The sequence below is a fragment of the Coregonus clupeaformis genome, chromosome 24 (genome assembly GCF_020615455.1).
Source record: "Coregonus clupeaformis isolate EN_2021a chromosome 24, ASM2061545v1, whole genome shotgun sequence".
NCBI classification, from domain to species: Eukaryota; Metazoa; Chordata; class Actinopteri; order Salmoniformes; family Salmonidae; genus Coregonus; species Coregonus clupeaformis.
The window spans coordinates 27584976-27610425 of record NC_059215.1 but is presented as its reverse complement, the minus strand read 5'-3'; the positions used below and the strand labels follow the sequence as shown (position 1 = coordinate 27610425).

Here is a 25450-nt window from a genome sequence, read left to right as displayed (position 1 = left end):
TTGTTTCTGGTGTCCTTTGACAGCTCTTTGTGGAGTTTGGAGTGTGACTGTTTGAGGTTGTGGACAGGTGTCTTTTATACTGATAACAAGTTCAAACAGGTGCCATTAATACAGGTAACGAGTGGAGGACAGAGGAGCCTCTTAAAGAAGAAGTTACAGGTCTGTGAGAGCCAGAAATCTTGCTTGTTTGTAGGTGACCAAATACTTATTTTCCACCATAATTTGCAAATAAATTCATTAAATATCCTCCAATGTGATTTTCTGGATTTTCTTTTCTCAATTTGTCTGTCATGGTTGAGGTGTACCTATGATGAAAATTACAGGCCTCTCTCATCTTTTTAAGTGGGAGAACTTGCACAATTGGTGGCTGACTAAATACTTTTTCCCCCCACTGTACACTATGTGGACACCTGCTCGTCGAACATCTCATTCCAAAATCATGGGGATTAATATGGAGTTGGTCCCCCCCTTTGCTACTATAACAGCCTCCACTCTTCTGGGAAGGCTTTCCACTAGATGTTGGAAGATTGCTGTGGGGACTTGCTTCCATTCAGCCACAAGAGCATTAGTGAGGTAGGGCACTGATGTTGGGCGATTAGGCCTGGCTCTCAGTTGGCGTTCCAATTCATCCCAAAGGTGTTTGATGGGGTTGAAGTCAAATCTCGACAAACCATTTCTGTACGGACCTCACTTTGCGCACAGGGGCATTATCATGCTGAAACAGGAAATGGCCTTCCCCAAACTGTTGCCAGAAAGTTGGAAGCACGGAATCGTCTGGACTGCCAGAATGTCATTGTATGCTGTAGCGTTAAGATTTACCTTCACTGGAACTAAGGGGATTAGTCCGAACCATGAAAAACAGCCCCTGACCATTATCCACCTCCTCCACCAGACTTTACATTTGGCACTATGTATTCGGGCAGGTAGCGTTCTCCTGGATCATTTATTCTGGTATTGCCCCTATGTAGCTTGTTTCTGGTTACAGGTTCAGGAATGGTAAAAAAAATACTTATTTTCCACCATAATTTGCAAATAAATTCATATAAAATCCTACAATGTGATTTTCTGGATTTCTTCTCCTCAATTTGTCTGTCATAGTTGACGTGTACCTATGATGAAAATTACAGGCCTCTCTCATCTTTTTAAGTGGGAGAACTTGCACAATTGGTGGCTGACTAAATACTTTTTCCCCCCACTTTAGCTCTGTTGGACATTCCTGCAGTCAGCATGCCAATGGCACGCTCCCTCAAAACTTGAGACATCTGTGGCATTGTGTTGTGTGAAAAACTGCACATTTTAGAATGGCCTTTTATTGTCCCCAGCACAAGGTGCACCTGTGTAATGATCATGCTGTTTAATCAGCTTCTTGATATACCACACCTGTCAGGTGGATGGATTATCTTGGCAAAGTAGAAATGTTCACTAACAGGGAAGTAAACAAATTTGTGCACAAAATTTGAGCGAAATAAGTTTTCCGTGTGTATGGAACATTTGTGGGATCTTTTATTTCAGCTCATGAAATTTTTACATGTTGTGTTTATATTTGTGTTCAGTATAAATACATTTACTCAGAACATAGTGAAGTAAGTGAATAAGCAACATGATGAGCCACGACGAAGGTCTATGTGACCAAAACAGTGCACGTTTCAATACAGAAATTCATACTTTAAAACCCTTGCATATTGTATTCGACATCTCTCCTTCCAGTGCTAAACGTAAAACAATGATTTTAGACCCTGTTCGTGCAAAACGGTTAAAAAATATGTTTCACGTTTGTTATACAGAAACGGTGTCTCCCTTCATATGCCGAACAGGATAGGAAACAGAGGTGTAAGCAACATTTTTCATGGATGGCTTCTCCTAGTCCTCCAACAGGGCCCCCCGTTCAGTAGACAAACATTGTGGAATGTTGCAGAAAGAAATGTGACAAATAGCGCAGCCATGATTCTTTGAATATGCATGTCAGAGAGGCGTGTCTGTTGTATGAAAAACCTATTTGTATCTGAACGTTCCACAATGTTTTTGCCATGCTGACCGCAACCCAAGCTAAGTGGAACCAGTCCTTTCACATCTGGGAACGCCTGTCTTTAAAGAGCCTCACCAGCCTTCCTAGAACCTCACGTTCTACCAGATTTACTTAACAAAAGGCCACGTCTCAATAAGTGCTACAGCAATCCTCTGACATGGCACAAGTGTGGGGGGGAAAGCGGGGGGGGTGACCTTTCCTCTTTTGGCCTCAATTGCGCCTCTATTGTTCCTGCAAGCAAAGGGGGGGAGGGCGATGACATCCGAGTGCACAATCAGACCGACTCCTTGAATTGCCAAACGTTGAATTTCACAACCTGGATCTAAAAAAAACACCTCAGATTAAGATCGTTTAATAGCTCCCATATACAGGGTTATATGTGGGATTGTCGTTCAGATTCAGATTGTTTAATAGTCACATGTACAGGGACTTTGAATTACTCCCCTCTGGGCGTAGGTATAGGGCACCCCTCAGCAGGAAAAATAGAACGAGACAATCATTTGTGCCAGGTGTGATATCCCTCTTAAATAGCTCGGGCAAATGTTCCCATTGACCCCGTAAGGCCAGCAGGCTAGTCTTTGTTTTAAATGTTTTAAATGTTTTATTTCTTATTTCCTACTTATTGGTGCGTGACTGTTATTGAAAGTTGTATTGTCAATCTTGTTTTGTATTTAACGCCACTTTAAATGTGTACATGACACTGCAACAAAATTTCCCCATGGGGACAATAAAGTAAGTAAAGTAAAGTAAAGCAGGGGGGATTGCAGGACTAGTGAAATAAAATAATAGAAAAAGAACTAGGACTATATACATCATAACAACTGTGGCAGTGATGATACATGCCTACTGGGGTGGAGGAAGAGTAAAGACTGTTGAGGGGGTGGGGGGGATGACCATAGGGGGAACAGCAGGCAGAGTAAAGACTGTTGAGGGGGGTGGGGGGTGACCATAGGGGGAACAGCAGGCAGAGTAAAGACTGTTGAGGGGGTGGGGGGGTGACCATAGGGAGGAACAGCAGGCAGAGTAAAGACTGTTGAGGGGGTGGGGGGGGTGACCATAGGAGGAACAGCAGGCAGAGTAAAGACTGTTGAGGGGGTGGGGGGGTGACCATAGGGGGAACAGCAGGCAGAGTAAAGACTGTTGAGGGGGGGTGGGGGGGGTGACCATAGGAGGAACAGCAGGCAGAGTAAAGACTGTTGAGGGGGTGGGGGGTGACCATAGGGGGAACAGCAGGCAGAGTAAAGACTGTTGAGGGGGGGGGGGGGGGATGACCATAGGAGGAACAGCAGGCAGAGTAAAGACTGTTGAGGGGGTGGGGGGGATGACCATAGGAGGAACAGCAGGCAGAGTAAAGACTGTGGAGGGTGTGGGGGGATGACCATAGGAGGAACATCAGGCAGAGTAAAGACTGTTGAGGGGTGGGGGGGATGACCATAGGAGGAACAGCAGGCAGAGTAAAGACTGTTGAGGGGGAGGGGGGATGACCATAGGGGGAACAGCAGGCAGAGTAAAGACTGTTGAGGGGGAGGGGGGATGACCATAGGGGGAACAGCATGACCACTGAGGGGTGGGGGGGGTGACCATAGGGGGAACAGCATATCCACTGAGGGGGGTGGGGGGTGACCATAGGAGGAACAGCATATCCACTGAGGGGGTGGGGGGGTGACCATAGGGGGAACAGCATGACCACTGAGGGGTTGGGGGGGGGGGGGTGACCATAGGGGGAACAGCAGCATGATTACCTTTAAGTGTGTGTACCTTACTGACTTTAATAGCCTGATCCCAGAAGTTGGCTTCAGCACATACAGATCTGGAATCAGGCTTTTATGATACCTCTCAATCTCATTTCCATCAGGATTTAATGATGCCTTCTATCTCACATTCCCAGGAGCGTTTATGATCCCATTCCTGATCCTGCTGGTTCTGGAGGGGATTCCACTGCTGCACCTGGAGTTCGCTATCGGACAGCGCCTCAGGAGCGGCAGTGTTGGAGTGTGGACGGCCATTAACCCATATCTGACTGGTGTTGGTGAGTCCAACAGAAACAGTACAAAACCCTGTGTACTGCTGTTAGAGAAGCACGTAGTTAGCTGACCACAAAACGTCCAATGTCAAAAAGAAAGTTCTGCAGTCTTCAAAGTGAGGTTATCATGTTTGCAGAGTGTGTATCTATCTTCTCCTTCTAATGGCCAGCATCCCAAATGGCACCGTATTCCCTACATGGTGAACTATCTTCGACCAGAGGCCTATGAGTCCTGGTCGAAAGTAGTATAGGGCTCTGGTTAAAAGTACCACATACGTTGCCATTTGGGATACAGCCATAACAGACCTAGACCTTACCTCACTGACATGTAGTGATATCTGGAATAACGCCTCAGGCAGAGGCTGGTGGCAGGCGCTATAGGAGGACGGGCTCATTGTAATGGCTGGAATGGAATTAATGAAACGTATCAAACACATCAACCATTTGGAAACCACACGTTTGACTCCGTTCCATGAATTCCATTCCAGCCATTACAATGAACCCGTCCTCCCATAGCTCTTCCCACCAGCCTCCTCTGGCCTCAGGCACACCACTGGCATGTGGTGACATCTGGAACGGTTGTGTCCTACAGGCGTCGCCTCCTTGTCAGTCTCCTTCCTGGTGGGCATGTACTACAACACTATCATCGCCTGGGTGATGTGGTACTTCTTCAACTCCTTCCAGAGCCCTCTGCCGTGGAGTCAGTGTCCTGTCAATGCCAACCTGACGGGTGTGTTCATATTCTGCATGGATTTAAAGTCACAAGTTCACTACAAAATCTAATTTAGCTTATCTTCTGAGGCATCTAGATGGATCTACAGAAGTCATTATCAGGCTAAATGCTGTTGGACTGGCCTTTGGGTGTGACAGTGTTTTTGCCGCCCCCTGTAGGTCTGGTATCAGAATGCGCCCGGAGTTCCCCAGTGGATTATTTCTGGTACAGAGACACCCTCAACACGTCCGCATCCATAGGGGACTCTGGAGGACTGCAGTGGTGGATGGTGTTGTGTCTACTGTGTGCCTGGCTGGTGTTGTACGTCTGCTGCCTTCGTGGCATTGAGACCACTGGCAAGGTACGATACCCATTCCCATTGAGACAACTGGTAAGGTACGATACATTTACATTTTAGTCATTTAGCCGACGCTCTTATCCAGAGCGACTTACAGTTAGTGAGTGCATACATTATTTTTATTATACTGGCCCCCCATGGGAATCGAACCCACAACCCTGGCATTGCAAACGCCATCCCTGCCGGCCAAACCCTCCCCTACCTTGGACGACGCTGGGCCAATTGTGCACCGCCCCATGTCTATCAATGGCAAGGTACGATACCCATTCCCATTGAGACCACTGGCAAGGTATGATACCCATTCCCATTGAGACCACTGGCAAGGTACGATACCCATTCCCATTGAGACCAATGGCAAGGTACGATACCCAGTCCAATTGAGATCACTGGTAAGGTACGATACACTGTCTCTTCGGGTTCTGTTCAGATAGGATTCTAGACTTAGTTTGAGGTGTTTTCCACAATATGGTACTTTTTTACATTTCAGTGCTATTTAGTGGATTGAAATGTAGTTTATAGTTCACCTTCTCCAGTGGACTATCATCCATTACAAGGTGGTTCTGCCCTCTCTGTCTTCACAGGCAGTGTACATAACATCCACTCTGCCCTACGTGGTCCTCACCATCTTCCTGATCAGAGGGCTGACTCTCAAAGGTTCTCTGGATGGAATAAAGTTCCTCTTCACACCTGATGTAAGTACATCCTCTCAAAGTGATAGTTCACCCCAAAAATGTTAGTTTCTCAGATGTTTTTCAGGCCTGAGTTCCCTTTGTTGTGTGCGGTATACATTGATGATTGTATTCTCATAGTTGAATGAGTTGATGAACCCGTCCACCTGGCTGGATGCAGGTGCCCAGGTGTTCTACTCTTTCTCCTTGGCCTTCGGAGGTCTCATCTCATTCTCCAGCTACAACTCTGTGCAGTAAGTAACCGCAGATTTATCGACGACTTCGTACCAAATGGGACACCATTCCCTACTGCATAAGTGCACTAATTTAGATAGAGCCCTATGAGCCCTGGTCAAAACATAGTTCACTGTGTCATAGGAAATAGGTTGCCATTTGGGACTCAATTCTATATTTAGACATAAGGTAGACAAGTCTATCTTGACTCTTCTGTTTCTCCAGCAACAACTGTGAGCAGGACGCCGTCATCATCTCCATCATCAACGGCTTCACGTCGGTCTACGCTGCTACCGTCATCTACTCCATCATCGGCTTCAGGGCCACAGAGAGGTTCGACGACTGTCTGGGAGGGTACGTGTTTTCAGTCTGGTTACGTTGAGCTCTGAGCTTGCTTTTTTTAGGCCAGGACTTAGGTTTAGTCTGTGTCCGGGAAAAAACGGCACTGAATGGACGGCCAGAACTGTCTCAATGACAATGATCACTTCGTAATTCTGTTTTGCTTGTCTTTGATATTCTGCACTGTGCATTGCTAGCAAATTCTAGCACGTAGTGGCCTTGTGGTTTTTGTGTATTATTGTTGTGTTGTGTATTATTGATTATTGTTGTGTTGTGTATTATTGTTGTGTTGTGTATTATTGATTATTGTTGTGTTGTGTATTATTGTTGTGTTGTGTATTATTGTTGTGTTGTGTATTATTGATTATTGTTGTGTTGTGTATTATTGTTGTGTTGTGTATTATTGTTGTGTTGTGTATTTTCAAGATTCTTGGCAAATGGTTCAAGGTTTGTACTCGACCTACCTCCAGCTCTGTGTGTTGTTGTCCCATCCAGAAACATCCTGGCCCTGCTGAACGCTTTCAGCCTTCCTGAGGGCAACATCACAGAAGGCAACTATGCAGAATCCCTACAGAATCTAAACGGCACCTTCCCAGAGATCGTCCGGGGTCTGAACCTCAAGACCTGCGACTTGCAAACTTTCCTCAGTCAGGTATTGAAACGTCAAACTTTCCTCAGTCAGGTATTGAAATGGCAAACTTTCTCAGTCAGGTATTGAAATTGCAAACTTTCTCAGTGACGTACGGTCTCCAGATCAAAAGCCTTTTACCCATTTCAATTGCCGCCATGTTGGTCATGGAACATTTGGTGCCAACATGGAGAATAGTTTGCCCAACTCTTACCGTTTATCTATGGATCTGGTTTTAGTCATGTTTGCCCTGATGGTGAGTCATTGTCTTTCAATAGGGTGTGGAGGGAACTGGTCTGGCCTTCATCGTGTTCACAGAGGCCATCACCAAGATGCCGGTCTCTCCTCTCTGGTCCATCCTGTTCTTCATTATGCTCTTCTGTCTGGGACTGTCCACCATGTTTGGCAGCATAGAGGGGGTCGTGGTGCCCCTTCAGGATCTCAACATCTTCCCTAAACGGTGGCCTAAGGAGGCGATCACTGGTAAGTACCTCGGCTTGAATCAATTGAGACCAAGTATCAATGGACGCATGATGCAATATACATTTCCAATGCAGCGGTCTCCAACTCCTGTCCTGGAGAGCTTAGTGCTGGGCTGGAACAAACACCTGCACATCCTGTAGCTCTCCAGGACTAGAAATGAAGACCACTGGTTAAATGTGCCTTGAAGAAATAACGCAGTGTTAATGTGTCTTCTGTTTCAGGTATTGTCTGTCTGGTGGCATTCATTGTTGCCCTGATATTTGCTCAGAGTTCCGGTAACTACTGGCTGGCCTTGTTCGACAGCTTCGCCGGCTCCATCCCTCTCCTAGTCATCGCCTTCTGTGAGATGGTAGCTGTGGTCTACATCTATGGCATAGACAGGTGAGTGTTCACCTCCTCTTCGTCCCCGATCCACCCCAACTTTTTGAGGCATCACCCACCACAGAAATCAATCCAAGTAGCTGTGAATTTGTGGCAACAGCTAACTAGCTAACGTGTGTTAATCTTTAATGATGCCAAAGTTGGTAGCCTCGTTAAAACCAGCCCTGATCTTGCAAGCTCACATTCTGTTTCACGTGATATGTGAAGTGAAACAAAACGTGAGCGTCCAAGATCAGGCTGGTTTAACGAGGCTACAAAGTTGGCATGCAATGTAGTATCCAAAGGTTAATGCTGCACCTAATTGCTTCTATTCCTGATGAGCGTCAAACAGTGAACAGTTCAAGAGAGGTCTGAAGCTGATGCATACGTTTTGTCTTTCCACGTCCTTAAGCTCCAGCCTCTCCAACATGTCTATTTGTCTGTATGTGTGTGTATCAGAGGAGTTGGGCACAGCAGGAGACAAATGTCCTTCTTCTATGAGTTAATTAAGTCTTCTTCTTCTTCTTCTTCTTCTTCTTCTTCTTCTTCTTCTTCTTCTTCTTCTTCTTCTTCTTCTTCTTCTTCTTCTACAGGTTTAACAAGGATATAGAGTTCATGATCGGTCACAAGCCCAACATCTTCTGGCAGGTGACCTGGAGGTTCATCAGCCCTTTAATCGTCTTAGTCATCTTCATCTTCTACTTCATTACCAAAGTCAGCTCCAATGTCACCTACATCGCCTGGAATCCAAGCTCGGTATGTTCCTCCTCTATATGTTCCTCCTCTACATGTTCCTCCTCTATATGTTCCTTCTACATGTTCCTCTTCTACATGTTCCTCCTCTACATGTTCCTCCTCTCCATGTTCCTTCTACATGTTCCTCCTCTACATGTTCCTCCTCTCCATGTTCCTTCTACATGTTCCTCCTCTACATGTTCCTCCTCTACATGTTCCTTCTACATGTTCCTCCTCTACATGTTCCTCCTCTACATGTTCCTCCTCTACATGTTCCTTCTACATGTTCCTCCTCTACATGTTCCTCCTCTCCATGTTCCTTCTACATGTTCCTCCTCTACATGTTCCTCCTCTACATGTTCCTTCTACATGTTCCTCCTCTACATGTTCCTCCTCTACATGTTCCTCCTCTACATGTTCCTCCTCTACATGTTCCTTCTACATGTTCCTCTTCTACATGTTCCTCCTCTACATGTTCCTCCTCTACATGTTCCTCCTCTACATGTTACTCCTCTACATGTTCCTCCTCTACATTCAAATCAGGGGCCGTATTGATATCGTATTGGGCGTCTCACAATAGGAGTGCTGATCCAGGATCAGTTTGACCTTTTACATCACATTGAATAACATTACATGGACAGGGGGGCCATGATCCTAGATCAGCCCTCCTGCTCTGAGACACTTAATGAATATGGACCCAGTTATTTTCCCCCAAGAAGATAACCTATTGTGTGACTGAACACTAGGTGCTTCTAGACTACGCCACCCCTTGGATTTAAACAGGAGCCATGGGGAACTAACTGACTACCTGTCACATATAGTCAATACTTATTTCTAGATATTAATAATAATAATTGCTAGCATTTTGATAGCATTTATATAGCGCCTTTCCAGTTTTCAAACTGCTGTAAAGGGGGGAGGGGGGGGACTCCCTCATCCACCGCCAATGTTTAGCATTCTCAAGGACTTGTTTTCTCATCTCTGTGTTCCGCAGGCTGACTTCCCCACCCTGGAGGTGTTGGAGTATCCCGCTTGGATCTACGCCATCATCTTCATCCTAGCAGGAATCCCCAGTCTGCTGGTGCCAGGCATGGCCATATTAAAACTCATCCAGACACGCTGCTGCAACAAAAATGTCTACAGAGCAGAAGTCGACACTGTCTCTGCCAAAGTTCAGATGGAAATGTCGTAGAATACCACGCCGCCAACATCATGTGGGACAACACTATGTTGGAGAATAAAAAGCAGAGTAAGAATCCAAAATGATTTGTCCAAAAATGTTTGGGGTCAATTCCATTTTAATTCAGTCAATTCAGGAAGTTTAAGAATTTAAAACAAATCTAAATTGAAACTGTTTATAAACGGGCACTTATCAACCTAAATTTACCAAATTGAAATGTGATTGACCGTAACCCTTTTGGTTATGATGCAAAGGAACTGATTTAAGGACAGCCGGGAATATATCTGAAATTGGCCGCAATGTCTCTTGATCATTCCACAAAGACCACACCAGTGCAATGAAACTGCTAGTTGTATTTATCTATGTGATAATCTAGAATTTCACTGGCATTTCTGTTGTGTGTTTTATTTATTATTTTGTTGTGGGTTTCTGATGCAATCAACATTCCATCGGAAAATGTTATAATTGTGCTATTTTTGCTGTCTGAAAGTCTAACGACATGTTCTTATGAATTATGGTGCAGAACGTACAGATTAATTTATATTAATATACTAGACTTTCATAACATGTTTGAACAAATATTAAATCTGATTAAAACATTTTTTTTTTGCCTATGTCTACATTAAAGGATGTGTGAGTTTCTGTCTTAATGGAACACAGGACACCATTGTACGTTACACAGCACAATGCTAATACATGTAGATGTAGATACACCATGTAGATACATGGTGTCATCTAATTGTGTACACCAGAACAGCGGTTCCCAACTCCAGTCCTCCAGTACCCCCAACAGCACAATGCTAGTACATGTAGCACAGGACTGCCCAACCCTGTTCCTGGAGAGCTACCGTCCTGTAGGTTTTTGCTCCAACCCTAATCTAGCACACCTGATTCTAATAATTAGCAGGTTGATAAGATGAATCAGGTTAGTAACACCTGGGGTTGGAGCGAAAACCTACAGGAGGGTAGCTCTCCAGGAACAGGGTTGGGCAACCCTGATGTAGCAGATACACGGTGTCATCTATTTGTGTACTCTAGAACATACCTGATTCAACTTGAGGGCCTGATGATTAGTTGACAAGTGTAATCAGGTGTGCGTGTAAAAAAAAATAAACGTGTACTGCTGGGGATACTGGAGGACCGGAGTTGGGATCCACTGCACTAGAAAACTAGCTATCTGCATATGTACATGGTGCTGCAGAACACTACAGAACACATGTTATAATTATAATTATAATATAATTAGTCATTTAGCAGACGCTCTTATCCAGAGCGACTTACAGGAGCAATTAGGGTTAAGTGCCTTGCTCAAGGGCACATCGACAGATTTTTCACCTAGTCGGCTCGGGGATTAGAACCAGCGACCTTTCGGTTACTGGCACAACGCTCTTAACCACTAAGCTACCTGCCGCCCACTAAGCTACCTGCCGCCCAGGTTACATAACACATGTTATGTAACCAATGCAATAAACCACCTCAGCCCTACGTCTTTCTGTTTATGGGAAGTGTTCAAAGGTAAACGTCAGCCCTACGTCTTTCTGTTTATGGGAAGTGTTCAAAGGTACACGTCAGCCCTACGTCTTTCTGTTTATGGTAAGTGTTCAAAGGTGCACGTCAGCCCTACGTCTTTCTGTTTATGGGAAGTGTTCAAAGGTACACGTCAGCCCTACGTCTTTCTGTTTATGGGAAGTGTTCAAAGGTACACGTCAGCCCTACGTCTTTCTGTTTATGGGAAGTGTTCAAAGGTACACGTCAGCCCTACGTCTTTCTGTTTATGGGAAGTGTTCAAAGGTACACGTCAGCCCTACGTCTTTCTGTTTAAATCAAATCCAATTTCAATTGTCATGCTTTGTAAACAACAGGTGTGACAGTAAAATGCTTACTTACGGGCCCTTCCCAACAATGCAGAACACAATACAAAAAAATTACAAGAATATATATTTTTTAAATGGTAACACGAGGAATAAATACAGCAATGAGCAATGAGCAATGATAGCTCGGCTATAAACACGGGGTACCAGCACTGAGTCGATGTACAGGTGTACGAGGTAATTGAAGTGGATATGTACAGTGCCTTCAGAAAGTATTCATACCCCTTGACTTATTCCACATGTTATCTGTTACAGCCTGAATTTGAAATGGATTTATATAATTTATTTCTCACCTACACCTAGATTTACATAAGTATTGACACCACTGAGTCAACACATGTTAGAATCGCCTTTGGCAGCGATTCCAGCTGTGAGTCTTTCTGGGTAAGTCTCTAAGAGCTTCGCACACCTGCATTGTACAATATTTCCCCACTATTCATCATGCAAAACTACAAATCCCTTCCAAGCTCCTGCACGTCATCTCTACCTGACACCTTTGCTAACAGGTATTGTGTCAATTTAAAACTTGCACAAGACAGTTCACAGAATTGTCAATTTTAAAGAAATGTAGCTAATTTATTAATTACAAAATTTAGCTAACATGATTATAATTATGATATTGTGATATATATATTTTTGAACCTTTATTTAACTAGACAAGTCAGTTAACAACAAATTATTATTTACAGTGACGGACTACCAAGAGGCAAAAGGCCTCCTACGGGGACGGGGGCTGGGATTAAAAATAGAAATAGAAATGTAGGACAAAACACACATTATGACAAGCGAGACACCACAACACTACATAAAGATCACGACAAGAGAGACACCACAACGCTACATAAAGATCACGACAAGCGAGACACCACAACACTACATAAAGATCACGACAAGAGAGACACCACAACGCTACATAAAGATCACGACAAGCGAGACACCACAACACTACATAAAGATCACGACAAGAGAGACACCACAACGCTACATAAAGATCACGACAAGCGAGACACCACAACACTACATAAAGATCACGACAAGCGAGACACCACAACGCTACATAAAGATCACGACAAGAGAGACACCACAACGCTACATAAAGATCACGACAAGCGAGACACCACAACACTACATAAAGATCACGACAAGCGAGACACCACAACACTACATAAAGATCACGACAAGAGAGACACCACAACGCTACATAAAGATCACGACAAGCGAGACACCACAACACTACATAAAGATCACGACAAGCGAGACACCACAACACTACATAAAGATCACGACAAGCGAGACACCACAACGCTACATAAAGATCACGACAAGCGAGACACCACAACACTACATAAAGAGAGACCTAAGACATCATCACAGCATGATAGCTATACATTAGATAGTTAATCCAGAGATTCTTACCTTTGCCTCGATTCGGCAGTCTCATCCAGACCATCATGGCATTTGTAGTTCTTTATGATAGCCACATTAGCGGCTAATTAGCATTTCATTTTTGGGGGGCAAATACAGGTAAATATATTGATAAAAGTCACCTTGTCCTAGAGAGATTTACACGGTTATCAAAACATCACGCCAGGGTAAGCCTACACGAAACACAGCCCTTATTTTAAGTGTTTCGAAAATCCCTTATGGGAAAAATGTATGGTGGAAAAATGATTGGAACCATTGGAACCAACCCTGGATGGCGCCGGAGAAGATGGCTGCCGTTTTACAGCCCTCTAACCAATTGTACTATTATGTGTGTTTTTTCATGTTATTTGTAATTTATTCTGTACATAATGTTTCTGCCATCGCCTCTTATAACCAAAAAGAGCTTCTGGATATCAGGACAGCGATTACTCACCTCGTATTGGACGAAGATTCTTTCTTCAACGAGGCGGCCGCGAAGGATATCCTACAGACACCCGACAAGGCCCAAATCCCTGTCATTCGCATGAGGAAGAGACGGAGATATCGTGGACGTAGGTCGGGGTGCCTTGTAAGGATCCGACGGCGAGCGAGTAAACTGCCTCTCCCATCAATCCTATTAGCCAATCTTCAATAATTGGAAAATAAATTAGATGACCTACGATTACGCTTATCCTACCAACGGGACATTAAAAACTGTAATATCTTATGTTTCACCGAGTCGTGGCTGAACGATGACATGGATAACATACAGCTAGCGGGCTATACGCTACATCGGCAGGATAGAACGGCTGACTCCGGTAAGACAAGGGGTGGCGGTCTGTGTATATTTGTAAACAACAGCTGGTGCACAAAATCAAATACTAAGGAAGTCTCAAGGTTTTGCTCGCCTGAGGTAGAGTACCTTATGATAAGCTGTAGACCACACTATTTACCAAGAGAGTTTTCATCTATATTTTTCATAACTGTCTATTTACCACCACAAACCAATGCTGGCAGTAAGATTGCACTCAATGAGCTGTATAAGGCCATAACTAAACAGGAAAATGCTCATTCAGAGTCAGCGCTCCTAGTGGCCGGGGACTTTAATGCAGGGAAACTTAAATCCGTTCTACCTCATTTCTACCAGCATGTTAAATATGCAACCAGAGGAAAAAAAACAGTAGACCACCTTTACTCCACACACAGACAAAGCTCTCCCTCGCCCTCCATTTGGCAAATCTGACCATAACTCTATCCTCCTGACTACTGCTTATAAGCAAAAACTAAAGCTGGAAGCTCGGCTAATAAAAAATGGTCAGATGACGCAGATGCTAAACTACAGGACTGTTTTGCTAGCACAGACTGGAACATGTTCCGGGATTCTTCAGATAGCATTGAGGAGTACACCACATCAGTCACTGGCTTCATCAATAAGTGCATCGATGCCGTCGTCCCCACAGTGACCATACGTACATACCCCAACCAGAAGCCATGGATTACAGGCAACATCCGCACTGAGCTAAAGGGTAGAGCTGCTGCTTTCAAGGAGCGGGACTCTAACCCGGACGCTTATAAGAAATCCCGCTATGCCCTCCGACGAACCATCAAACAGGCAAAGAGTCAATACAGGACTAAGATTGAATCGTACCACACCGGCTCTGATGCTCGTCGGATGTGGCAGGGCTTGAAAACTATTACAGACTACAAAGGGAAGCACAGCCGCGAGCTGCCCAGTGACACAAGCCTACCAGACGAGCTAAACTACTTCTATGCTTGCATTGAGGCAAGCAACACTGAAGCATGCATTGGAGCACCAGCTGTTCTGGATGACTATGTGATCACGCTCTCCGTAGCCGATGTGAGTAAGACTTTTAAGCAGGTCAACATTCACAAGGCCGCAGGGCCAGACGGATTACCAGGACCTGTACTCCGAGCATGTGCTGACCAACTGGCAAGTGTCTTCACCGACATTTTCAACATGTCCCTGACTGAGTCTGTAATACCAACATGTTTCAAGCAGACCACCATAGTCCCCGTGCCCAAGGACACTAAGATAACCTGCCTAACTGACTACCGACCCGTAGCACTGACGTCTGTAGCCATGAAGTGCTTTGAAAGGCTGTTCATGGCTCACATCTACACCATTATCCCAGAAACCCTAGACCCACTTCAATTTGCATACCGCCCCAACAGATCCACAGATGATGCAATCTCTATTGCACTCCACACTGCCCTTTCCCACCTGTACAAGAGGAACACCTACGTGAGAATGCTATTCATTGACTACAGCTCTGCATTCAACACCATAGTGCGCTCTAAGCTCATCACTAAGCTTAGGACCCTGGGACTAAACACCTCCCTCTGCAACTGGATCCTGGACTTCCTGACGGGCCGCCCCCAGGTGGTAAGGGTAGGTAACAACACATCTGCCACACTGATCCTCAACACAGGGGCCCCTCAGGGGTGCGTGCTCAGTCACCTTCTGTACTCCCTGTTCACCCATGACTGCATGGCCAGGCACGACTCCAACACCATCATTAAGTTTGCAGACGACAAGACGGTGGTAGGCCTGATCACCGACGATGGTGAGACAGCCTATAGGGAGGAGGTCAGAGACCTGGCAGTGTGGTGCAAGGACAACAACCTCTCCCTCAACGTGAGCAAGACAAAGGAGATGATCGTGGACTACAGGAAACGGAGGGCAGAAACACGCCCCCATTCACATCGACGGGGCTGTAGTGGAGTGGGTCGAGAGTTTCAAGTTCCTTGGTGTCCACATCACCAACAAACTATCATGCTCCAAACACACCAAGATATTACCTGCACATTGACTCGGTACTGGCACTCCTTGTATATAGCCTCGTTATTGTTATTTTATTGTGTTACAATTTTATTATTATTTGCAAATTTTTATTATTTATTATTATATCTGTATTGTTGGTTAAGGGCTTGTAAGTACGCATTTTCACGGTAAAGTCTACACCTGTTGTATTCGCCGCATGTGACAAATAAAAGTTGATTTGAATTCCAGTCTTGCCTTCCCAGGAGCTAACCAAAAACTAACAATGTATTTCAGAGACAGTGTTCATTTTTTATAAATGTTTCCAATAACGATTTGGAGAAGAAATAGACTTGACATGTTGTCAACAATCCTTTGATTCTAAGCCAACCCTGCTTGTTTTGCTCCACAACCTGTCTATAGCTAATGTTCAGTTATTTATTAAAGATGATCTGGATAGCGAGCTAGCTAACATTAGACATAATAAGTCAAACAGATCTTTCATGTCTTTTAATATTTGCTAAATCATGTTGAATGCATTTGCAGCAGATTCAAAAATGGACATTTCAGATCAACCAAACGTCCTTCTCATCTCGTCTTAGCAGTTGTCATTTTAGATCCAGACGGGGCTTTAACCTTTTACTGCAGTGGGCTGAATCAGGGTCACACAGGGTGTTTCTTGGAAGTCTTAAACAAAACTACTTTGAAACTAAAGTTTACACCTCACACACATGGTTATGAGCAACAACAAAAAAAGACACTTGTACCATGTCAGACATAGAGTTGAAATGTATACAATTTAGATTTTGCATCCCAATATTACACTTTATATACATCACAGAAGACTGAAATATAACAAAACTGTTTGACATAGAAACACCTGCTTTACAGTATTTAAAAATATATTTGTTTTATTAATTATGAACTATGAATTTTTTTTATAATATTCCACCCATGAGGGCAATTTGGTCATTTGACTGCAAGAAAGGGCTACAAAGTTTGACAATCGCCCCCTGCAGGTCTGGTGTCAGAATGCGCACAGAGCACCTCCGTGGATTACTTCTGGTACAGAGAGACACTGAACACCACTACAGCCATAGATACATCTGGAGGCCTCCAGTAGTGGATGGTGCTAGCCCTGGTGTCTGCCTGGACTCTGCTCTACGTCTGCTGTATCAAGGGGATCGAGACTACTGGCAAGGTACCAGCTCAGCTTTACTCTCTCCCTGCATGCCAGGGAGGTCAAATTCCAGCAGAATATTGGCCCTGCCTTGGGAACGGTGTGCCAGTTGTCTCGCTAATGTTTATTTCTCTTGCACTCTCAAAGGTTCTCTGGATGGGGTCAAATTCCTCTTCACACCAGATGTAAGCATTGACTTTATGTACTACCCATTTAAACGTTGTCATGATACTAATCCGTCACTTTGTGTTTTCTATTTCTCCAGGTTGATGAACCCGTCCACCTGGCTGGATGCAGGTGCCCAGGTGTTCTACTCCTTCTCCTTCGGAGGACTCATCTCCTTCTCCACCTACAACTCTGTACAGTAGGTAACTCCTTCTTACAACGTTTTAAAAACACTATTTTATTGAGGCTGCATCCTAATCCATGCGTAGAGTAACTCATAGATGCTCAAAGAAGTGATATCAATGGATCACAAGTGATCATATTGGTTGACAACGCTGTCAAGTATCTGTCAAAATTGGATTTAATTAATGGGGATTAGAGGAAGAGAATCAAATGAGTTTAATATGTTGGTCATACTTCCATGTGCTCTCTTCCTAGTAACATCAAGGCCCTGCTGAATGTAATATCTTCCTAGTAACATCATGGCCCTGCTGAATGTAATCTCTTCCTAGGAACATCATGGCCCTGCTGAATGTGATCTCTTCCTAGTAACATCATGGCCCTGCTGAATGTGATCTCTTCCTAGTAACATCATGGCCCTGCTGAATGCATTTGATCTTCCTGAGCACCACGTCACTGTGAACAACTATGAGGAAGTTCTCCAAGGTCTCAACGGCACATTTACAGTCATCATCCAATGATTAAACCTGAAGACCTGCGATCTGCAGCAGTTTCTCAGTGAGGTAGTGAAATTGCATGATGTCCAATCCAAGACATATCATTTATTCCAAGGGACACTAGAACTTCAGTCGGTACTGTGTTTGCTGTAGGGTGTGGAGGGAACTGGTCTGGCCTTCATCGTGTTCACAGAGGCCATCACCAAGATGCCGGTCTCTCCTCTCTGGTCCATCCTGTTCTTCATCATGCTCTTCTGTCTGGGACTGTCCACCATGTTTGGCAGCATAGAGGGGGTCGTGGTGCCCCTTCAGGATCTCAACATCTTCCCCAAGTGGCCCAAAGAAGTGTTGACAGGTTAGTGCCATACAGTAGCTGAGATTCTTCTTCTTCTTCTTCTTCTTCTTCTTCTTCTTCTTCTTCTTCTTCTTCTTCTTCTTCTTCGCTGCATTCAATTGAAATGACTTCAAACCAAGGCATTGTCTCATCATCATAGTTGTTCAGGGATCGAGATCACAAGCTTGTCATTGACCTTGGTGGGATCCTCTAAACAGTAAGGAGGAGCACCCTTGGAAGAACCTAAGGTTGACAACGTTTAACAAACGTCTTCTGTTTTGTCTTCTTTCAGGTGTGACTTGTATTGTTGGATTCACCATCGCTCTCATATCCACCCAACTACTGGCTGGCTCTGTTCCACAGCGTCGTCGGCTCCATCCCTCTCCTAGTCATTGCCTTCTGTGAGATTGTGTGTCTGTTGTTTACATCTACGGGATAGACAGGATTGTTTTATGATGGTCATACCAAGGATAATTTAACTCTTTGATTTTGAATTTCAGGACCTCTGCAGGTATAAAGAAATATATATACAGTAGCAATGAAAAGTTTGGACACACCTATTCATTCAAGGGTTTTTCTTTATTTTTTAAACTATTTTCTACATTCTAGAATAGTAGTGAAGACATCAAAACTATGAAATAACACATATGGAATCATGTAGTAACCAAAAAATATATTTTATGTTTGAGGTTCTTCAAAGTAGCCACCGTTTGCCTTGATGACAGCTTTGCACACTCCTGGCATTCTCTCAACCAGCTACATGAGGTAGTCACCTGGGATGCATTTCAATTAACAGGTGTGCCTTGCTAAAAGTCAATTTGTGGAATTTATTTCCTTCTTAATGCATTTGAGCCAATCAGTTGTAGGGGTGGTATACAGAAGATAGCCCTATTTGGTAAAAGACCAAGTCCATATTATGCCAAGAACAGCTCAAAAAAGCAAAGAGAAACGACAGTCCATCATTACTTTAAGACATGAAGGTCAGTCAATACAGAACATTTCAAGAACTTTTAAAGTTTCTTCAAGTGTAGTCGCAAAAGCCATCAAGCGCTATGATGAAACTGGCTCTCATGAGGACCGACACAGGAAAGGAAGACCCAGAGTTACCTCTGCTGCAAAGGATAAGTTCATTAGAGTTACCAGCCTCAGAAATTGCAGCCCAAATAAATGCTTCACAGAGTTCAAGTAACAGACACATCAACATCAACTGTTCAGAGGAGACTGCGTGAATCAGGCCTTCCTGGTCGAATTGCTGCAAAGAAACCACTACTAAAGGACACCAATAATAAGAAGAGACCTGCTTGGGCCAAGAAACACGAGCAATGGACATTAGACTGGTGGAAATGTGTCCTTTGGTCTGGAGTCCAAATTGGAGATTTGTGGTTCCAACCGCCGTGTCTTTGTGAGACACAGTGTGGGTGAACGGATGATCTCCGCATGTGTATTTCCCACCGTAAAGCATGAAGGAGGAGGTGTTATGGTGTGGGGGTGCTTTGCTGGTGACACTCTCTGTGATTTATTTAGAATTTAAGGCACACTTAACCAGCATGGCTACCACAGCATTCTGCAGCGATACGTCATCTCATCTGGTTTAGGCTCAGTGGGACTATCATTTGTTTTTCAACAGGACAATGACCCAACACACCTTCAGGCTGTTTAAGGGCTATTTTATCAAGAAGGAGAGTGATGAAGTGCTGCATCAGATGACCTGGCCTCCACAATCACCCAATCTCATCCAAATTGAGATGGTTTGGGATAAGAGACATTGCTTGGGCCAAGAAACACGAGCAATTGACATTTGACTGGTGGAAATGTGTCCTTTGGTCAGGAGTCCAAATTGGAGATTTGTGGTTCCAACCGCCGTGTCTTTGTGAGACACAGTGTGGGTGAACGGATGATCTCCGCATGTGTATTTCCCACCGTAAAGCATGGAGGAGGAGGTGTTATGGTGTGGGGGTGCTTTGCTGGTGACACTCTCTGTGATTTATTTAGAAATCAATTCACACTTAACCACCATAGCTACCACAGTATTCTGCAGCGATACGTCATCTCATCTGGTTTGGGCTCAGTGGGACTATCATTTGTTTTTCAACAGGACAATGACCCAACACACCTTCAGGCTGTTTAAGGGCTATTTTATCAAGAAGGAGAGTGATGGAGTGCTGCATCAGATGATCTGGCCTCCACAATCACCCGACCTCTAAGCAATTGAGATGGTTTGGGATGAGTTGGACCTCAGAATGAAGGAAAAGCAGCAGACAAGTGCTCAGCATATGTGGGAACTCCTTCAGGACTGTTGGAAAAGCATTCCAGGTGAAGCTGGTTGAGAGAATGCCAAGAGTGTGCAAAGCTGTCATCAACGCAAAGGGTGGCTACTTTGAAGAATCTGAAATATATAATATATTTTAATTTTTTTAACACTTTCTTGCTTACTACATGATTCCATATGTGTTATTGTCAAGGCGTGCTGAAGGTGGGTGTGGTGTATGAATCATGCGCAGGACGCAGAGGCTCAGTCCAAAGGCTTTAGTGCAATATATATAGAAGACAGAAGCACAATAAGCCCGAAGGCGAATACACGGCGCACACAGGCGACAAAACAAACGGCGCACAAACATGTGCAAAATAACCTCTCCAAAACACTGGAGGGAAAATGTAGCTCCAAACACGAAACAGAAGCGCAATCACACACAACGACAAGCACACACAACGAGAACTAAATAGGACACTAACGAGGACTAACAAGACACAGGTGTACAACATCCAGACAAAACCAAACGAACATGAAACATAGATCGGTGGCAGCTAGTACTCCGGGGACGACGACCGCCGAAGCCTGCCCGAACCAGGAGGAGGAGCAGCCTCGGCGAAACCGTGACAGTACCCCCCCTTGACGCGCGGCTCCAGCCGTGCGCCGACCCCGGCCTCGGGGACGACCAGGAGGACGCGGAGCAGGGCGCGCGGGATGGTCCCGGTGGAACTCCGACAGGAGAGATGGGTCTAGGATGTCCCTCCGCGGCACCCAGCACCGCTCCTCCGGGACGTACCCCTCCCACTCCACGAGATACTGGAGACCCACCATCCGGCGTCTAGAGTCCAAGATGGACCGAACGGTGTACGCCGGATTCCCCTCGATGTCCAGTGGGGGCGGAGGAGTCTCCCCTATCTCATTGTCCTGGAGTGGACCAGCTACCACCGGCCTGAGAAGAGACACATGGAACGAGGGGTTAATATTTTTATACTCAACAGGTAGATGTAACCTATAACACACCTCGTTCAATCTTCTCAGGACTTTAAAGGGCCCCACAAACCGCCGACCCAGCTTCCGGCAGGGCAGGCGGAGGGGTAGGTTTCTGGTAGAGAGCCAGACTTGATCTCCGGGTGCGTACACCGGCCCCTCACTGCGGTGGAGATCGGCGCTCGCCTTGTGACGAAGGACGGCCCGCTGCAGGTGGACGTGGGCAGCGTTCCACGTCTCTTCCGAGCGCCTCATCCAATCATCCACCGCAGGGGCCTCGATCTGGCTCTGCTGCCAAGGTGCCAGAACCGGCTGGTAACCTAACACACATTGGAAGGGGGTTAGGTTAGTAGAGGAGTGGCGGAGAGAGTTCTGGGCCATCTCGGCCCAGGGAATGTACCGTGCCCACTCCTCCGGCCGGTCCTGGCAATACGACCTCAGAAACCTACCCACATCCTGGTTGACACGTTCTACCTGCCCGTTACTCTCCGGGTGGTACCCTGAGGTAAGGCTAACCGAGACCCCCAAACGCTCCATGAACGCTCTCCAAACACGAGAGGTAAACTGGGGGCCTCGATCAGACACTATATCCTCGGGTACCCCGTAATGCCGGAAGACGTGGGTAAATAGGGCCTCAGCGGTCTGTAGGGCAGTAGGAAGACCCGACATAGGGAGAAGACGACAGGCCTTAGAGAACCGGTCCACAACGACCAGGATGGTGGTATTCCCCTGAGAGAGGGGAAGGTCTGTCACAAAATCCACCGAGAGGTGGGACCATGGTCGTTGTGGAACGGGCAGGGGTTGTAACTTACCCCTGGGCAGATGTCGGGGCGCCTTACACTGGGTACACACCGAGCAGGAGGAGACATAAACCCTCACATCCCTAGCCAAAGTGGGCCACCAGTATTTAGTGCTAAGGCAATGCACCGTCAGGCCGATACCCGGATGTCCAGAGGAGGGTGACGTGTGAGCCCAGTAAATGAGTCGATCCCGAATCTCGAGCGGAACGTACTTCCGACCCTCAGGACACTGTGGAGGGCTGGGGTCGTGCACGCAACGCTTCGCTCGATTTTGGCATCGACCTCCCACACCACCGGTGCCACAAGGCAAGACTCCGGTAGTATGGGAGTGGGCTCAACGGACCTCTCCTCCGTGTCATACCGCCCGGGACAGCGCATCCGCCTTACCATTCTGGGACCCAGGGATGTACGTGATTTTAAATACGAACCTGGTGAGAAACATACTCCATCGAGCCTGGCGAGGTTCAGTCTCCTCGCTGCCCGGATGTACTCCAGGTTCCGATGGTCAGTCAAAATGAGGAAAGGGTGTTGAGCCCCCTCAAGCCAATGCCTCCACACCTTAAGGGCTTGAACTACAGCTAACAGCTCCCTGTCCCCAACGTCATAGTTACGCTCCGCCGGGCTGAGCTTCTTTGAGTAAAAAGCACAGGGGCGGAGTTTAGGTGGCGTGCCGGACCGTTGAGAGAGAACGGCCCCTATACCAGCCTCAGACGCGTCTACCTCGACCTGAAAGGGTAATGCGGGATCCGGATGCGCCAGCACCGGAGCCGACGTAAACAGGTCCTTCAGTCTCCTAAAGGCCCTGTCCGCATCGGCTGACCACTGCAGGCGCACCGGACCCCCCCTTCAGAAGGGGACGTGATGGGAGCTGCCACCTGTCCAAAACCCCAGATAAACCTCCGGTAGTAATTCGCAAAGCTCCAAAAACTGCTGCACCTCTTTTACAGTAGTTGGGGTTTGCCAATTACGCACAGCGGACACACGATCCACCTCCATTCTCACCCCTGACGCGGACAACCGATAACCCAAAAAGGGAGACCGACTCCTGGAAAAACAGACATTTCTCTGCCTTGACATAAAGGTCGTGCTCCAACAGCCTCCTCAATACACGACGCACCAGGGTTATATGCTCGGCTCGGGTAGACGAGTACACCAGAATGTCATCAATGTACACGACCACCCCTTGTCCCTGCATATCCCGGAAAATGTCATCTACGAAGGATTGGAAGACTGATGGAGCATTCATCAACCCATATGGCATGACGAGATATTCGAAATGACCTGACGTGGTACTAAACGCTGTCTTCCATTCGTCACCCTCCCTAATGCGCACCAAGTTATACGCGCTCCTGAGATCCAGTTTTGTGAAAAACCGCGCTCCATGCAATGACTCCGTCATGGTCGCAATCAGAGGGAGTGGATAACTGTATTTCACAGTAATCTGATTGAGAACACGGTAATCAATGCATCGGGCGCAACCCCCTCCATCTTTTTTTTTCACAAAAAGAAGCTTGAGGAGGCGGGAGAAGTGGAGGGCCGAATGTTTCCCTGTTTCAAAGATTCGGCTATGTAAGTCTCCATAGCTTTTCTCTCCTCTTGAGACAAAGGATACACATGGCTCCGTGGGAGCGCTGCTCCTGCCTGGAGATCAATCGCACAATCCCCCTGTCTATGAGGAGGCAACTGCGTCGCCCTAGTTTTGCTAAACACGAGAGCTAAATCCCCATATTCAGGCGGAATTTGCAGTGCGGGCACTTGGTTTGGACTTTCCACCGAAGTCGCCCCCACGGAAACACCCAGACATCGCCCCTCGCACTGAGCAGACCACCCATCGAGAGCCCTCTGTTGCCACGAAATAGCAGGGTTATGGGTGCTTAACCAGGGAATCCCCAGCACCACTGGGTACGCAGGAGAGTCGATCAGATACAGCTGTATAGTCTCCTCATGACCCCCCTGCGCACACATCCAAAGTGGCGCTGTGATCTCCTGATCAACCCCCGACCCCAACGGGCGGCTATCTAAGGCATGAACGGGAAAAGGTTTGTCAACAGGTAGGAGAGGGATCCCTAACTCAAAACAAAACTTCCGATCAACAAAATTCCCAGCTGCGCCTGAATCTACTAGCGCCTTATGCTGGGAATGAGGTGCAACCTGTGGAAAACAAACAGGTATACAAAAGTGCGCAACAGAAAGCTCTGGGTAAGTGGGACGTCTACTCACCTGGGAGGCCCCCCCAGTGCGTGGCCTGTTGTCTTCTCCCCCGAGAACCCTCCCCCAGCACCTGGCCGCAGTGTGCCCTCCACGACCGCACTTGGTGCAGGAGACAGGCCCCCTCGGGCTCCTCCTCCTCCGTTCTCTAGCGCCGGCACCCCCGAGCTCCATAGGGCTCGGCTCGGAGGTGCCGGAGGGCGGAATGGACGGACTCCCCTCGGGACGTCCACGGGTGGCTAGCAGGGTGTCCAGACGGATGGACATATCGACCAACTGGTCGAAGTTAAGATGGGTATCCCTGCAGGCCAACTCATGTTGAACGTCCTCTCGTAGGCTACATCGAAAATGGTCGATGAGAGCCCGTTCATTCCACCCTGCATCCGCCGCTAGAGTCCGGTACTCTAGAGCGAACACCTGAGCGCTCCTCCTCCCCTGTCTCAAATGGACTAGACGCTCCCCCGCCGCTTTGCCCTCAGGTGGATGGTCGAACACGGCCTTGAAGCGGCGGGAGAACTCGGCGTAGGTGATGGTGTTGGCGTCCATCCTCCTCCACTCGGCGTTAGCCCACTCCAACGCCTTGCCCGTGAGACAGGAGATGAGGGCGGAAACGCTCTCGTATCCCGAGGGCACCGGGTGTACAGTGGCCAGGTAGAGCTCAACCTGCAGGAGGAACCCCTGACACCCGGCAGCTGTTCCGTCATACGCCCTCGGGAGCGAGAGCCGAATCCCCCTGGGTTCCGAAACTGGGACTGGTGGACCGACCGATGAGGTGGGCAGGGTAGGTGGAGGTGTGGATACCCTGCTGGCCTCCCATCGGTGCAAGGTGTTGATTACCTCCTGTAGAGCGGTCTCCAGTTGTCTTATCTGGCCCTCTTGCCCACGGAGATGCTCCTCGAGCGACACAGGCGTCACTGCCGATCCTGCTGATTCCATTAAGGTGTGTGATTCTGTCAAGGCGTGCTGAAGGTGGGTGTGGTGTATGAATCATGCGCAGGACGCAGAGGCTCAGTCCAAAGGCTTTAGTGCAATATATATAGAAGACAGA

The 25450-nt window shown here is 46.6% G+C and overlaps 1 protein-coding gene across 1 annotated transcript in view; it reads left to right on the top strand.

The window, feature by feature from the left end:
• LOC121538525 (sodium-dependent neutral amino acid transporter B(0)AT1-like) overlaps positions 1-10373 on the top strand; it is a 29068-nt gene extending 18695 nt beyond the window's left edge. The window contains exons 2-12 of the mRNA XM_041846640.2: positions 3915-4055; positions 4642-4779; positions 4941-5122; positions 5701-5811; positions 5929-6041; positions 6247-6375; positions 6856-7012; positions 7267-7471; positions 7693-7852; positions 8425-8587; positions 9561-10373. Of these exons, the coding sequence (XP_041702574.2) occupies positions 3915-4055; positions 4642-4779; positions 4941-5122; positions 5701-5811; positions 5929-6041; positions 6247-6375; positions 6856-7012; positions 7267-7471; positions 7693-7852; positions 8425-8587; positions 9561-9758 (1697 nt within the window). The 3' untranslated portion in view covers positions 9759-10373. The remainder of the gene's footprint in view (positions 1-3914; positions 4056-4641; positions 4780-4940; positions 5123-5700; positions 5812-5928; positions 6042-6246; positions 6376-6855; positions 7013-7266; positions 7472-7692; positions 7853-8424; positions 8588-9560) is intronic.
• The last annotated feature ends 15077 nt before the right edge of the window (positions 10374-25450 follow it).